At 37.6% G+C, this 15,851-nt stretch overlaps 1 protein-coding gene across 1 annotated transcript in view; it reads left to right on the forward strand.

The window, feature by feature from the left end:
- The window catches only part of ASXL3 (ASXL transcriptional regulator 3), a 129,649-nt gene that overhangs the window by 72,771 nt on the left and 41,027 nt on the right, over window positions 1-15,851 (forward strand). Inside the window, exons 6-8 of the mRNA XM_030445427.1 lie at window positions 9,204-9,321; window positions 10,253-10,372; window positions 14,874-15,037. Coding sequence (XP_030301287.1) covers window positions 9,204-9,321; window positions 10,253-10,372; window positions 14,874-15,037 — 402 coding nt within the window. The remainder of the gene's footprint in view (window positions 1-9,203; window positions 9,322-10,252; window positions 10,373-14,873; window positions 15,038-15,851) is intronic.

Consider the following 15,851-nt stretch of genomic DNA (forward strand, 5'->3'; position numbering starts at 1 on the left):
TACTCATGTAAGGACCTCTTCCTGGGAAAAGTATTGAAGTACATCTGCATCTGCTAGCAGTGATACATGGTCACACTACTGTGTGAATTATTCTTGCTCTGGACCTAACTCAAGTACGGACATCAAGTCATGGCATAGTATCTACCATGCTCCTCTCAGGTCCAGTTTCTGTTCCAGTGACTTGAGGTGATACTTTATTTTGGAATTCTTCGCCATGTACTTATTTATCTGTATCTATCAAGATGTTCTTGGAACATTTCTCAGAAGAAACGATCATACCTGCAAACTGACCTCATGTAGGTAACACTAAGCATGTGTGAATATCCAGGACATTGAGGTGGTGTTAGTGTCTATTGGACTCTTGATAGCCAAGTATAAGAGCCACCTTGTCCATCAGTGTACCAGTTGTTTCCTGGGGCAGTACCAAGAGAGGATAAAGAACTTGAAGATGCACTGTAACGATGTCTGGGATGATAGTAGAGCTCCCAGATGTGGAAGAAAATCCTGCCTCACTTTTGGCACTTTGGAATCAGCACCAAGAAGGGTACCCATAAATTTTCTGTTGGGAGAAGAGAAGGATACTCCATTCAGACTCAGGATCTGAATACAGACCAGGACATGTCTGAGACTGTGCTGGGCATCCAGATCTCTTTGTAGAGACAGAAACTCCAGAGACAGCAGCCAAGTGGGTTTGGGAGGAGAGAAGCTCAGGAAATAAGGGAGTCTACACAAGGTATGTTACTGCCATTGGTTTGTTTTGTTTTTCTTAACTTCGGGCTTTGTCTGCATGCTCGGTGGCTGGGTTAATATATGTGCCACTAATTTATTCATGAAGTGGGTAGATGCAGTTGTTTTATGGAGCAGGAAGGCACCCATCCATGTGATTTGTTCTTACAGTAGAAGTGGCAACTCCACACCCCTCTTTCTTCCAGTGGATGGTGTCAGGCCCCAAGCAGTAAGGGGGCTGTGGGGAAGTTATGGTTTAGTTCATGTGTTGCTTCTGAATTACAGGACGTTAGACCTGTACAGCTCCAAATCGCATTTCAGGCTGACTTTTCTAGCACTGCAATTATTATTAGAAACCAATCTACAACCTGAAGCAACAAGAGACTAAATTTTAGAGCAGAATGGTGAACAGTGTAATTTAGCCCCAATTTACCCAAATTCACAGGACAAGTTTATTAAGATTTCTTTGTTCGTTAAGGATGCAGGTGTCCAAGTGCCTAGGTTGGCACAGAAGGTAGAATCCTGATCTCCCTTGATGCTGGTGTGGATTTGCTTTCCTGTCTTCAGCTCAGACGCTGCTTATCTTGCTTTGAGAGAAGAGCAAGAGCAAACTCACCAGTCTTGTTCCCTCCACACTCATTCTGTTAGGACTTCTTTCCTTGACTACAGCCAGATGCAGGTTATCTTGAAGCATTTTGCTGTCTGTAGGAAGTAGTCCAATATGAGTCTGTCTGTGGTGTCTATCCTTTGACTCATTTGAGCAACTGCTCACTCACACATTCTGATACAAGCCTGATATATTTGCCTGCCCTGCTTTCCTTTCCTTGGCCCCAAAGAAACAAAGATGACAGGAGATCATTATGATTATGTCCTTATCACTTAGAATTTGAGCACAGGGTGTCTTCCTTAAAGGCTCTGAAAATCCACTGTGAACTGAAAGGTATTTTTTGTACTGAATTCCTTGGTTTAGAGAGTTTGCTGCAGTTTCTCAGTGTCTCTGTTAACCATTTTCTTATTTTTCATTTCAGATGCTACAAATTTACCAAGGCCACAGTTGGAGAATTCTGGCTCCCTAGCTGAAGCATTTGATCAGACGTCTGGCAACATAAGTGATGATTCTTGACAAATTTTCCTGTCAACAAATGGAAAATAAGGATAACATGTTGCTTTTTGACTTCTAAAGAGACATGGGAAGGGACAGTGGCATTTACAAAATGCGTTCAGGAAAATGGAAGTTCGAAGATGAAAAAATAAAGTGATTTTCTGATTGTCAAGACAAGTCTAGGGAAGAGGACAGAGAAACTATGGCAGGGAGACTGCATAATGGGGAAAAGAACCTGGAAGCGCAAGAGTTCCAGCAGGAGCTCTTCAGGGAATACATGCATTGCCCGAAGGCAGGCTGCACGGTATGTCCCTCTAAAGGTCCCTATGCATGGGCAGTACCAGTACCAGTACCAGCTGCTCAACAGTGCTTTGGTAAGACTCAAGAAAATGTTTATGGGACTTTCTTCTGGTCCTCAGCCCTTTGCTGTGATGGAAAGAAAGGGACAGCAATCCACACAATCCCTGTATTCTTTTTGTACCGCTTTTTAATAAGTAGCTCCCAGTTGCTGGGGCATTCTGCTTGTTTGTTTTGCTCTGGGGTTTTTTTGCATAGCATGCTTTGTGCAGCACTCCTGCATGTTTTCTGTTTTAATAAATGTGTTTTCCATTATTTCTTACTCTCAGAGAAGAATTTTTAAGCAGCTTTAGAATAGTACTGTGTTAAAGTAAGTTGCTTCTCTACTGCCTCACTTTAGGACAGGGTCCTGTACTTAAAATATGTTCTAGCACAAACGCTACCTTTTGTTAAATCTACTACTGCACTACCATGGTGAAACATCCTTTCATAAATAGAGGTTTAAAATGCTCTCTTTGTTCTGTTTTATAGATGCAGTTGCTTGTCCCAAGTCTCAGAAAGCTGATGATAGTGGCCTAGTTCAAAGCATTGCCCTTGTCTGATAATGTTTTTCTTTAAGTAACTTTCTGAACTGTTTAAGGTGAATTGATCAGTGCTACCGCATTCATGAAAAATTTCATCACTGGAGATGAAAGTCCCATTTTATTTGGTGCATAGCAGTCAAACTTTTCCAGTGATGTTACATGAATTTTCCATAGAGTGAATATCTTCTACATGAATGTCTAAGTAATTGTCTTCTTCTGGGCCACATGAAAAGAACAGCTTTTGATCTGTATAGTTTATAACATGAAGTTCTACCCAGGTGAAAATGAATCTTGCCTTGATTTTGACGTGCCTCCTAGAAATGGTTGGCCTTTTCAGGGAAAGACAGGAACTGGAGCAGCTCACAACTCTTCAAAGCTCTAGGAAGACTTCTGTGAAATGCTGACAAGCAGTTATCTACAAATGCTGTTCCAGGAGCTGCTGGGTAAGGTCCCCAATAAGTCTGTGTACTCAGGGTGTGTTAGAACCCAGGATGAAACAGGATGTCTTGCAGAAAGGCATTATGCTCCAACTGCTTACATTGCTGCAATGTAGATAGATGCACCTGTTTCTCTAAGGTAATATGACAAGATTTATTATCTGGAGAATGGTAGTCTAGCCCTGAGGCCCCCACTCTATGGTGTGGACCCCGTGCAGAGTGTGTTTGCCACTTTGACTTAATGGAGAGTGTTGATTACTGTTTTAAGATTTTGTATTGAGTTTGCTATCTTTAGTTTGTTTTTTAACAGCGTTATACAATTATGTGCTTTGTTGTGTCAAGAAGCAGACTTCTCCCTTAATCACAGAATTTTTCAGCTCAGATATATTGTTAGTTTAATACCACACAAACGATTTTACAAAAAAACCCAACACTTCTCTTTGGAGAAGAGCATCACTGAGTCGATGCATATACCATCTTCATTGCCACTTGCATACAAGAACAGACGTTGAACACATCACATTTTTTGTCCTCTTGTTTCTGTGGCTGGGAATGCAACAAAAATGTTTACTTTGCAGTCTATCAAGATCTGCAGCAACTGTGACTATGAATGCAGTATTGTACCCTGTAGAAGATAGTGCTGGCTTGGAGGTGTACAGATGTTAACACAGAGATTCCAAATATTCACTTGTCTCTGCACCATGAATGTCCAAATGCTTTAGTTCAATATTGATTAACACAGAGATAAATGTTCAGTCATTAGTTAATGTATACTGTAGTTGTACAGAAATACTTTTACCACTTCTGGGACCTAAAGAATAAATATGCAGCAAGAAACTACTGTTGATCAAATAGGGATAGAAGTGTCACAGGGTAGGAGGAGGGCATGGGACAAGATTAGATGCTTACTGAAGAAATTATTAGTGAAGTTTGAAAAAAAAACAACCCATAGGTGTCCAATCTTCCAGCCTGGTGTTCTGCCACTGTTCTTCATCTCTAAAAAATTGGTTGTGTATGCTTGGCACCAGTGCTGTTATGTCTGGTGTGCAAGTCTGGTTGGAAGTAAATTAATTTTCTCTGTCCTTTGGAAATGGCACTTTGTACTTCAGAAAGACATTATTACTGTTTTAATGTTACATTTGCATGTTTATAACTAAGTACATTTTACTTATGTTTAATATAAGTAGTGGCATCCTGAAAACAATGTCTTTATTCTTCATGATTTATGGTGCTTAATGTTTTACTTTAACTGCTGGCAGAATGGAAGAATTCCATAGCTTTACATTTCTGATCCATAATGTGTGAAATTTCAAAGGTTATGTTTCACCATGAGAGTTTCAAAATGCAGACTTGACATTTATGGAACAAATAGAAATCTGAGATGACATTGCTTAATGCAACCAAGTGTTACATATCTTTGTTGTTAATAACTTTTAACATTCTCAGCATATCATTCATTTAAGCTCAAATGTAAGTGGGTTTCTGCATTATTTGTTTATCTGTATGCTGCATTTTTTCATCTGGAGTTGAAAAGATGTGGGAAAGAAAAATAATTCAAACATATCCCAAGCAGCAGTAAAATCTGAACACAGAGCTTGACATTTTTTGCTTCTGGTGCTTTCGTGGGGTTTTAATTTTCCCCCCTTTCCAGTTGCCTTTTAGTTTATATTGTTACCTTCCATTCCTTCTTCAAGGTTGCCTCGATTAGTTTTTACTGAAGAGACTCAGTCACATAGATAAAGGAGTTTTTTCCTGTCTTGAGATCAACTCAATATGAAATATGAAATTATTATTTTTAATAATATATCATGGCATTTGTTAAGCCTCCAGGTTTATAAATTCCCCCCAAAGGAGGAGGAGACTTGATCTTGTCATCTCTTTATGAAAAACTGCTTGGAATTAGAAGATCGCTGTTAACTTGTGTTTTTCTTTTGCTGTCTATCTTCAGAGTTTGTTTTACTCATCATTTTATGTTATTTTGTGTTCCTTGGATGAAAATGGATCGATAGGTTACTTAAAGATTTTGGCAATAAAAATATCATTAAACAAAATAATTTTGCCAAGCCCTGTGTAATGACCGTAGCAGTGTTGTTCAACAGATGGTCACAGGTTCATTTTTATGAATGGGAATATTGGGAATTACCATAATCATTATGTGGAAGAGATTCACAGATGTCCTTTACAAGTCTGCTTGTGAAAGGCTGGATATAATTGATTGATTGAGTGGTGATTTTATGAGAGCTATTAATGTTTAACTTGTATACTGCATGAACTTCCATTTTCTTTGCTTTTTTATTTATGTACTGCATGGATAGGTTGGTAGCTAATGTTTCACAGAATACTTCAACAGTGATCAAATCTAGGAATTTACAACCTGCAGCTTTTTTCACTCAAGCATTTAGCACTAAGTGATTGAATACATTTGAAATGTAAACATAGAATCTCATTAAAGAAAAAGATACTTTATGCAAGCTATCATATGTGCTCTATATGTATTTCTCTCTTACTTTCTGTAGTAAAAATGATACCTTATCATTTGGTAGAATCATCTGCTCTTTCTTGCAGATCTGTAGGCAGCCCAGCTAGGATGTTATATATCTAAATATGGATGAGATGCAAAAGGCTGTGTCGGTGAAAGATGCCAATCTAGTTTGTGTTAGTTACTGTTTCTATATCTACAGTGAGATCTGGAAACATTTTTCTTTGGAATAAGTTATAAAATTTCTCATTTTCTTCAGTGCTAGTTACAAATTTGACTCATCTACTTTGTGTTTATTCCCTTCACCAGAAGAGCCAAAACTAGAGATTTATTTGGCCATGGTTACTGGGAAAGCACTAAATTAGCTTTTTGCTTGAAAAGCTCAATATAGCAAAGCATTTGGTGTATGTTTCACTTTGAGTAATCCCATTGACTTTCCAGCTAAGTAGAATTAATCTTGGGATACAAGATTCTTGTCTTATCCTACAGTAGTCTTGTATCCTGAAATTAATATCCCTCAGGCTAGGGGAAGAGAAGTTATATATTCGTCCTCAGCAGAGACTGCATAGAGTGTCCTTGGTTTATACTTAACCCCTTCTGGTGTTTGCCTTTACTGGTAATTGGGCATCAGCAATTTCTCCCTCTGCTGTGTTGCTTCTAATGTCTTGCAAAGACTTACCTACGTAAAAAATTCAAACCCTGCAGCTTTAAATTCAAAGAAGAATTAAAAAAAAATAGTTGTAACTAGCTGGAAATAGTATGCCCAACTAAACAAAATGACTGAGAAAAATCTCAGCAAATCAGTTGTTAGATTTACTTGATACTTTCGTGCCCTCCTACCCTGCCTGGTATCTTGCTTTGACAAATGAAAAGATAGAGAGGCATAGGGATGATTATTTGTCTATTCTCTGGGCATGGTGGAATTTGTTGGCATTTTTGGTTAAACTTATTAGATTTTAATGTCCATGTGGTTTTAATTCTTTTTTTTTTTTCTGTTCTACAACCTGTATCTCATGTGACCAGGTGTGCAGTTTTACTGTCAGGCTGAGTCATCCTGTACAGACAGATTTTCAAATTTACTGATGGGTCCTGCATGGTCATCAGGTCTCTTGTGTTTCAAAACTGAAGGAGATGGGGAAGAAATGGCAGTAAAACAGTGAATGTTGGGGGGAAAGGAAACCCTGAAAAGCAAATCTGTGTCAAAGAGAAATGGTGTCTTGATGGTTTGTGCTTGATCCCCATATGCTGAGGTGCTTAGCCTGTAGCTCAGAGGTGGGCTGTGCCTCAAAATAAGAAGATCTGGTAGCAATGTTTGCCTACTCCTAGCCGTGTTCCTTGCTCTTGTGGCTCTGAGCATCTGGGGTGGGCTGGGATAAGCCATGCTGTTCTGCATTAGTGCTCCTGTGAGCATAGGGTGGCCTGCGCTTCTTGGAAGTGTCAGATCAGTTGCATAAATGTGTGCTTAAAGGTCCACAAGTGGCCTTCCTGGAACATGAAAGTAGGTAAGTAGTGCGCCTGACAAAGACTGGGTATCACACACTCCAGCAGCTTGTGTGTCACCTTAGGTGTATGGATGCTGACTGCCTGTCACTGGTGGAGGATACACTGCTGCTTACTTTTTCTCATTTGTGGGAGTTCAGTCTAAAGCACTGAAAATCACCAGTGAGCTTTTACAAAGAATCTACCTTTTTCACGCCGACTGTATAAATCATTGACATGGTACTTCCTCATGTAGGAAGGGTGGGGTTCATGGTAGAAGGTGCAAATTGTCTTGAAAGGTCAGGAGAAGGCTGGAGGAGAATCATGCATCATTTGGGCTCTTACTTGTTTGTCTAGGAAGGATTACACCAAGGATGGGTATTTCTTCTCTTTGCTTTTGATCAGACAAATCAAGTTGTGGGGCAGAATATAAATTTTGGGTTGTGGTTATATTGGTATGCTCTTAGCACAGAAGTTGCCTGTCTTTCAAGATAATTTTTATTGGATTATTTGTTACTGTCTGCATGGGATTACTGTTAAATAAGGGTCACCTGATTCCACACCTAGCTTGGCAGGACTGTGCACTGAGGGCCATTTTTGGAATTTTGGGGCATTTTGGAGAAATGTTCTGTCCACAAGTCTGGCTGTGCTTGCTCAGCAGAAGCGTGAATTTTTCTGTCTCAAAAATGTGTGAAGTATAGGCTGTTCCTTATGGCTTTCTGCTTAATTCTTTGGTTCAGTTCAGATCTGAACAACTTCCTCTTTGTTTGATTTCATGTGTTCTAATTTGCTTTTTATTGTACAGTGTCTTTTGTGTCTTTTAAGAAGTGTACTGTAACAAAGGGGTTAATTGATGAACTAGCTTTTGTGTGCCTTGGTGTAATTCATGTTGTACAGTGTGTTATTTAGAGGAATAGAGTGATATTGATTTCTTTTCACAGCGGTTTTTATTATTATTATTATTTAGCTATGTGAACATTTTGGAAAGATACTGCAGATTAGCTGAATTTACAGACTTAAACCTTACAAGGCATCAGTCATTCATGCTCACAAACCTACAGTGATAATTCATGTCAAATATGTTCTTTGTTGATACAGTAATACTTTAATAAATCCCCCTAAGATCATAACACAAATCACAGTTATAAGAAGTGAGTGCACAGTAAGATTGGAGAAGAATAGACAGGAGGATAGCAGAGATCTGTATTAAGCTCGTCCCATGCTGATTAATTCTGGAATTTTAATGCTTGCAAAAGTATTAATTGGCAAGTGTTCATATTTCTATGTTTTAAGATTTTCTGAATTATCTAATTTTCTATATAAAACATCTGATAGGTATTTGCTTTTTCTAATCTTTAAATATTTTGTATTACATTATCAACCATGTATTCGATCCATTTGTGAAACACAAAGCACTCCCATTTGTAGAGATTTATTCTTGTATCATTTTCCCTGAGATTTGCCAGAACACCATCATGTTCGTGTTCTGAAGGTTAATGCCCAAAGTCAAGCAGACAGAAGCCAAGTGCTGCAAGGTTTCCAAGATTAGGACTGATTCCCTTCACAAAAATAAATGATTCCTGCCATGTTCAGTGATTTTGTGCAGCAGTACTCACGGCTGAGTGAGTGCATCAATACTGTAGTCCTTACATGCTGTACATACTGATGACACTCTGTGTTAACTTGATTGACTGAGCAGTATACTGGAGAGGATGCACCTGCGAGAGATGTGCAGACATATATATTTTTATTCTGGTTTTGAAACATTTATTTTACATTTCTTTTACTTGGAAGTCTTAATTTCACATTCCATGGGTTATCATGTTGTGCTGTTAAGGTAGAGCAAACAGTTACGTGCTTCTTTGTTGTCAAAACTGTATTGGAAAATGATCTAAGGTGTATCTTTATAACCAAAAGCCTGATTTTATATTTTAAAGAAAAATGACATAAAGGGGACAAGCATGAAGTCTGGCAAGTCAGTAGCTATGTAAATTATGCTTATTTTAAGAGATTCAGTGTAATGGTAGAGAAATGTCTCATGTAATTCACTTATAAGCATTATTTTTTGTTACATTCTATATTTTGTTATCGTTTTTTAGGCTTTAAGACAACAGCAGAAAAGAAGAAATGGAGTCTCAATGATGGTAAACAAGACTGTTCCTCGTGTTGTCTTGACACCATTAAAGGTGTCTGATGAGCAGTCGGATTCACCTTCAGGTAAATAGCTAAAGGACCGTTTGCAAGATCAACTCTAGTCACAGAGCAGTCCTCTGAATCAGCTGTGTAGCATGCAGAATTTGGAGCTGCTGAAATAATATTTCCACTTGGAGGCTTTGTTTAATGTCTTTATTTCCTTATAAAATCTGGTCTCTCAAGGATGGTGATTTTTCTTTGATAAAACACCGAAGGCACACAGTAAGATGATAGTTGCTAATAGTAGCAGCTTTAAAGGAATTCAAAGTAACATTTTATTTGGCTCTGGAACTCTAATGGAGGACCACATGCTGCTATTCAGTGCGATAAAAAGGGGAGGGGGAGGGAAAGGCAAGCTTTTCTGTGAATGTGAATTTATGTCTCAATTCTTCATTGCAATACTCAGATCCTTTGTTAGCTTTTCTTCTTCTCGTACTATGCTTATAGCTGCAGCATAACCTTGACCTTAGTTTGGGTGGTAATTTTCTTCATTTTGAGAGATTTCTATGCCTATGTTTAACACAAAATGACAATTGTATTTCCAGGAAGATCTCTTCTATAAATGTTTCTACACAGAGAAATTCTTTTTTTTTTTTTTTTTCCCTTTAGATTGCTGTACTGCGCCATAACTTGAGCTTAAAATATTTTTAAAGACATCTCTTGGGCATTACAGTAAAACATTCTTTTTATTAGATCAGTGAACATTTTTATTGACTGCAGTGTTCAGTAAACTTTAGTTTTTCAGGACTGAATTGATTTATTGAGCTTTTACTTCCATTTCCTCCAATGATGAGGAATCGTATTATGACCAGCAAGGTGTATTGCCTTTCAACAAGCAGATGTCAATTTTTAAAAAAATCCTATTTTTATTTTGTTTATGGTTTGAGGGGAGCTGGGGGGATTCTTGGTACATGTGCATCAGTATCATCTTTGGGGGGTTTTATTTTTTCCTAAGGATCTGAATCTAAAAATGGTGAAGCAGATGGTTCTGATAAAGAGATGAAACATGGGCAAAAGTCTCCAACTGGAAAACAAACAAGCCAGCACTTAAAGAGGTTAAAAAAGTCTGGTTTAGGTGAGTAGGAGTAAAATAAATAACTTGTTACTGTAATGCTGATATTTTTCTAAACTTTATTTTCTCTAAAATTTTATTTTTCTGGTTTATCTGTCCCTTTTTTCTAACTCAGTAGCTGACCCTGTCTCAAGAAAGCATCTTTCTGCCTACTAGGAAAATCCATGGGCAATTTTCTTCCCTGAATGGGGAAATTAGTAGTTGCTTTTTAAAGTTTGGCAGACCTAAGCAGCTGCTTCTGATTGCTGCACTATGATATTTTTCAGGGCAGGGTGTAGTAAATACTCTTTCTTACTGGTAAATTTGCTTACAGTCATACACACATTCATTCCCAAAGATAATAATGTATTTGCTTACATCCCTTTCCTATTAGAACTTAACCCTCTGTTCTTCATTTGCATTATTCCACGTCATACAGATATTTGGCATAAATTTTTTTTTTTTTTTTGGATTCTCTTCCTTTGATTTTTGTCTTCAGTTGGATCCTTTGTTATTCTGAAGCTACATCTCTTGAGGTTGGAGATACAGTTTCTGGTTTTATTTTCTGTGTATTTTAGCAAGATTCATGGATGATGATCTGTAATTAATGAAGTATTTTCTCTGAAGAGATGCTAAAAGTAAATTCTTAGTAGCTCTATGTGATAGCAGATTTTCCTGCTCTGCGTGAAATATAATTGGAAATGTTCCCTAAGGAGCAGAAAATGTAGTGTTCACTAAGACTCTTGTCTTGGCTGAAGTAAAATAGAATAATTACATAACTGTTTCTTTATCTTTACAAAGGACTTGCATTCAGCAGATTGCTGCATCATTTTGAGAGGTATTTAGCAATATGACCACCTTGGAAAAGTTAGCATACAAGCTTCTAGTAGTGACTGGGTCATCCTTAAAAACTTAATATCTGCCTTTGTGGTAATGAAATTGGTTTTCTTTATTACTGAACCAGTGTGGTTTTTACCTATTTTTATATTCTGTAAGATATCTCGAAGGTACTTCACTTCCTAAATATCATAGGTTGGTTGTTAAATATGCGATTGCCAGTTCCTGGTGAACTGTTTCCTGCAAACCTTATTGTGTAACAGCCTACCATGAAAGTTTTCTTTGGATTCACATGTGATCTTTCTGCAGATTATTCATAGGTCTCACGTGGATAGGTAGTTCTCTGTGTCGATCAAATGGCATTAATCCAAACTGAAAATGCTCCTTCAGTATTGCATCATCTGCTGTGCAAAGATATATTCAATTTTAGATTAAATTGCCATCACTTTTCTCTACATTTAAGACTGAGGTACATGATTTGATACATTTGTTCCTCCCCATCCCCAGGTATTTCATCAACTTGGCCAACAATACCAAATGTAGAGTGATTTCATTATATTTTTTGTGGATTTCAGAAGAAATCCTTTTGGGACACCACACTTGGAATGTGGCAAACATTGTGTAAGGTTTAAGGTTTTCTGTTATTGTACCTGCCAAAATGTTTCTCTTATGATACAACGTTTCTTGGGATACTAGTAAAACAGTTGTTGAGCATCTTAGAGAAAAGATCCAGTGTCCTATATAGTGCACAATTCAGTTTCAGACATCATTTGATTGTTTGAAACTGCTGATCTGGCCAACATTTGCTGCATGTTCTGTTTGATAGAATTTCTGAGCACCCATTAAATAAGATGACTTTTTCACATTTTAGTTAACTGATTCTGCCAGCTATGTGATTTCTGTGCTTTTCCTGTTTTGATTTTTATACTTTGATGTAGAACTGTCCTCCCCTGATGAAGAGCTCCATCCTTTTCTTAGAAGAGAGTAATAACTTCTTTTCCAATGCTGTAAGCTTGAGTTTGTCTCTCATCTTCCAGGGTCTATTTCTGACCCAAGCAGTGGTTTCTCCAGATTCTGGTAGCAGCTATATATGGACGGAAAATGTCTTTCTCTGTGGAAATAAATGTAAAAACCATTGGCATATGTTTTGTCATAAGCTCCTTTCAGAGTTATGTTTAGCTGTGCAGTAGCAGCCTACTCTTGTTGTAATCCACAAAACTACTGCTTTCCGTATTACTCCGAAATACTTCACTAAATCCAAATACAAAATAAAGAGCTGCAGTAGGGGTCCTGAACTAACTATAGGAAGGGTACAAGAGGGAAACTGTGTTGTTGTTCTTCTGAATGGATTGTAGTTTTTTTAAATATAGCTATACTTGCAATCCCCAGTGAGCCTACTGGCCTGTCATCTTAGGAATATGCATATTTTTTCTGCAAGTTGGTAATACCTCCATAGTTGCCTGTAAGTGGTAGCAGGTCAAACAAATGAGAAACTGTGTGACCCATGCACACAGGATTAGGTTTGATTTTCTGAAACTGTCTTGGGTTTTCCACAATATAAAATATCTGTGACTGATTTTGCAGTCATAAGTCTTGCTTAATTTGGATCATCTCGTTGTGTATGTCCTTCCATAGGATATGAAGTATTAGCTGCAGAAAATATTACTCCAATTTGGAGTCACTTAGAAGATGGGGATTTGTATTCTTTGTTGAGTAAAGAAAAGAGTATGCATATGGGCATTAAAGTTAGATACATCATGCTTCTGTGTTACACTTGGGGACTTTGTTCTTTTTGCATTGATATTTAGTGGGTGGAATAGATGGTATGAGGAATTTATTGTGACGCTTTCCCAGAAATGAGCACTTCTGCCATACAATTGTATTTCATAACAGGACATTCATTTGTTTCTAATGGAGTCTTTGCTGTACTGAAACACAATATGTTGGAAATAACATGTTGGAAGAAGTTATCTTGTGCTGAGTGCAAAGTAATCCTTGTCTTATTCAGTTTGTATTGCCTGCTGAAAAGTAAATGGAAATAGCAAAAATGTTGGTGGGAGTCTGTGGCTGAAGGATAACTTTTAGAATGCAGAAATCTGCTGCATTTTCTTTTGTTCGTACATTTTTTGGGTGAGGTTATAGCCTCCCAGGGGACACCACTCTAGGCCTTCCAACAAATAAAAAGCATAATTGTGTTTGCTTGTATTAATGTTACGGCTAAGTAGCTTGTAGCATTTGAGAAGTTCCTAATAATTAGTATGCTCAAATTGCTCCACTTGTAAAGTATACTTGCTCTTCTTAATGTGTCAGTTGTAATCCTTGCTGAGAGTGCCTTTGTTAATGCCAAATGCCATTGCTCATAGCAATGGAATATTCTTTTTGATTGTTCTTTTAGAGAATTGCAGGAGTTGATGGATGATTTAGTTAATACCCCTTTTGTAGCATCTTGGAAATATTTGAAAGTACTACAGACCAATACCTGGAGGAGTTTCCTGGGAGGGGTTAGAAGCTTTTGAGTTTTTCCAGCCACCTGGACTCCACACTTCCATTTCCATTTTGAGTGTCATGATATGTTAAGACTGAGAGGAAAAGAGGATGGTAGCAGTATTTATATACCCTGAAGCAGGTAGCTGTGATTGCTCTTTTAGTAGCTTTAAAAAGTGCCTTTAAAATAGTATCCTAGAAATAATAACAAAATGAGACCAGACAGGACTTCTAGTGGTTATCTAATTCATTCATCAAATAGGGCAAAGCCAGTTACACACCTGTCATTCCTGACAGGTATTTGTTGAACATTTTCCTAAAGATTTCCACTGATGGAGGCTGTAATGCCTCCCTATGGATCTAATCTGGTGTCTCATTGTCCTTGGTGGTTGAAAGCTCTCTTTTCCTAGTACTTAACAGGAATTTTTCTTACTGTGCAAGAGCTTAAACTCATTACCTTTGCTATCCACTATGGACAGTAAGAAGACATTGTTCTCTACCCTTGTTCATCAACCATTTATGTATTTTGCCTTCCCTCCCCTGACTCTTTATCTGACACATCCTCAGGTTTGTATTTTTCCTCCGAAACTTCTGATAATTTCTGATGCTCCCTTTTGTGTGGTGCTCATTTTAGATCCTAGGTTCTTATGAAAATTCTGAAAAATTGAAAAAACCCCACATTTTTGAACACTAATTTAGCACACTTAATATTCTCATCTCTGGGATCACTGTCTGCTCACACAGGTAGCTTTTAGCAGGTGCTGTGAGACAAGTTTCATAGGCCATAGTGCACTGCAGATGTGGATGGAGTGTGGTGAAAGAGAAGCTCTCTATAATGACAGGTTTACCTCAGCCTCATCAAACAGACTTTTTCTTGGCAGTAGGTGCTTATAGTTATGTTGATGACATGACAGGAAAATTCTTTGCTGCTGCTAAGTTGAGTTGGTCTCTTGAGCTGGAAGGAAGAACATGTCTGCTGTGATGCTGACTAGAGCATGGCTCCTGTAAGAGCTCAAGAGGCAAATATAGGGAATATAAAAAAGCTGTTAAGACACCTAAGAAAAAGCTGTGTTACCCTTCTGAGAGTACCATTTCTCTGGAGCTTACTGCATTATACATTAAAAGCTAAAAACTTTAAAAGAGAAATTGTTTTTGCTCTATTCTTTAATTTATGTTTAAAGTTATTTCTGTTTATTTACTCCAGGACATTTGAAATGGACCAAAGCTGAGGATATTGACATAGAAACACCAGGATCTATTCTAGTGAACACTAACCTGAGGGCTTTAATAAATAAACACACCTTTGCTTCTTTACCTCAGCATTTTCAACAGTACCTCCTGCTTTTACTTCCAGAAGTAGACAGGCAGGTAAGTGGCATTGTGCAATATTTCTTTCTTTAATAAGATTTTTTTACAATTTGTTTACATAGGCTGATTTGGTTGACTAGGAATTGTTCCAGGAAAGAATAAGAAGAAAATTTTTATACTTTTGTAAGTAAAACTGTTAGATATAGAATGACTATAAAGTTTATATAAATATAAACCAGCTCCTTAGTGCCCAGCCAATATTTTCCTGATGGTTTCAATATATATTTTTTTAATCTTTCCAGTTAATTTACCAAAAGAGATTTAAGAAAAAATCTGCTAGGTAAAATTCTGTTTTCTTTCCAGCCATCAAAGATCTCGGTGTTCATGAATTATATGTCCTCTACAGGACCCTTACTTAGAAGTTTCTTACTTTAGAATTGATTTTTAAGAATTGGGGTCCATGAACTGACAAGCCATTTACCTTCCTATCAGCTTTCTTACAGCAAGAAAATCCAGGCAATATTTTTTGAGTTTAATCATACCTCGCTAGTTAAAAGCAATGCATTTCTTTTTAATTTTTATTTCAGAAAGCCTTCATAGAACGCATCCATTGCAGGTGTTATTGCAAAGGCTCAACACCTTTTACTTTGCAAGCGAGCTAGTCAAAAAAAGAAGTTTCTCCTGAGACGTTTACAGTTGTCCTTCTGTCTGTCATCTTCTGACAGAAGTTTGTTCTGTGGGTTTGTGTAGCAACCCATGTTTTAATTCATATTGGGAAAGCAGAAGCCTCCATTCCTCCTCTGCAAGATCAAAGTTTGTCCTCTGAGTGTGGTAGTTTGAGTTTTGTTTTCTACTGGGAAGTCAAATAGGCTGG

The sequence above is a fragment of the Calypte anna genome, chromosome 2 (genome assembly GCF_003957555.1).
Source record: "Calypte anna isolate BGI_N300 chromosome 2, bCalAnn1_v1.p, whole genome shotgun sequence".
Lineage (NCBI taxonomy): Eukaryota > Metazoa > Chordata > Aves > Apodiformes > Trochilidae > Calypte > Calypte anna.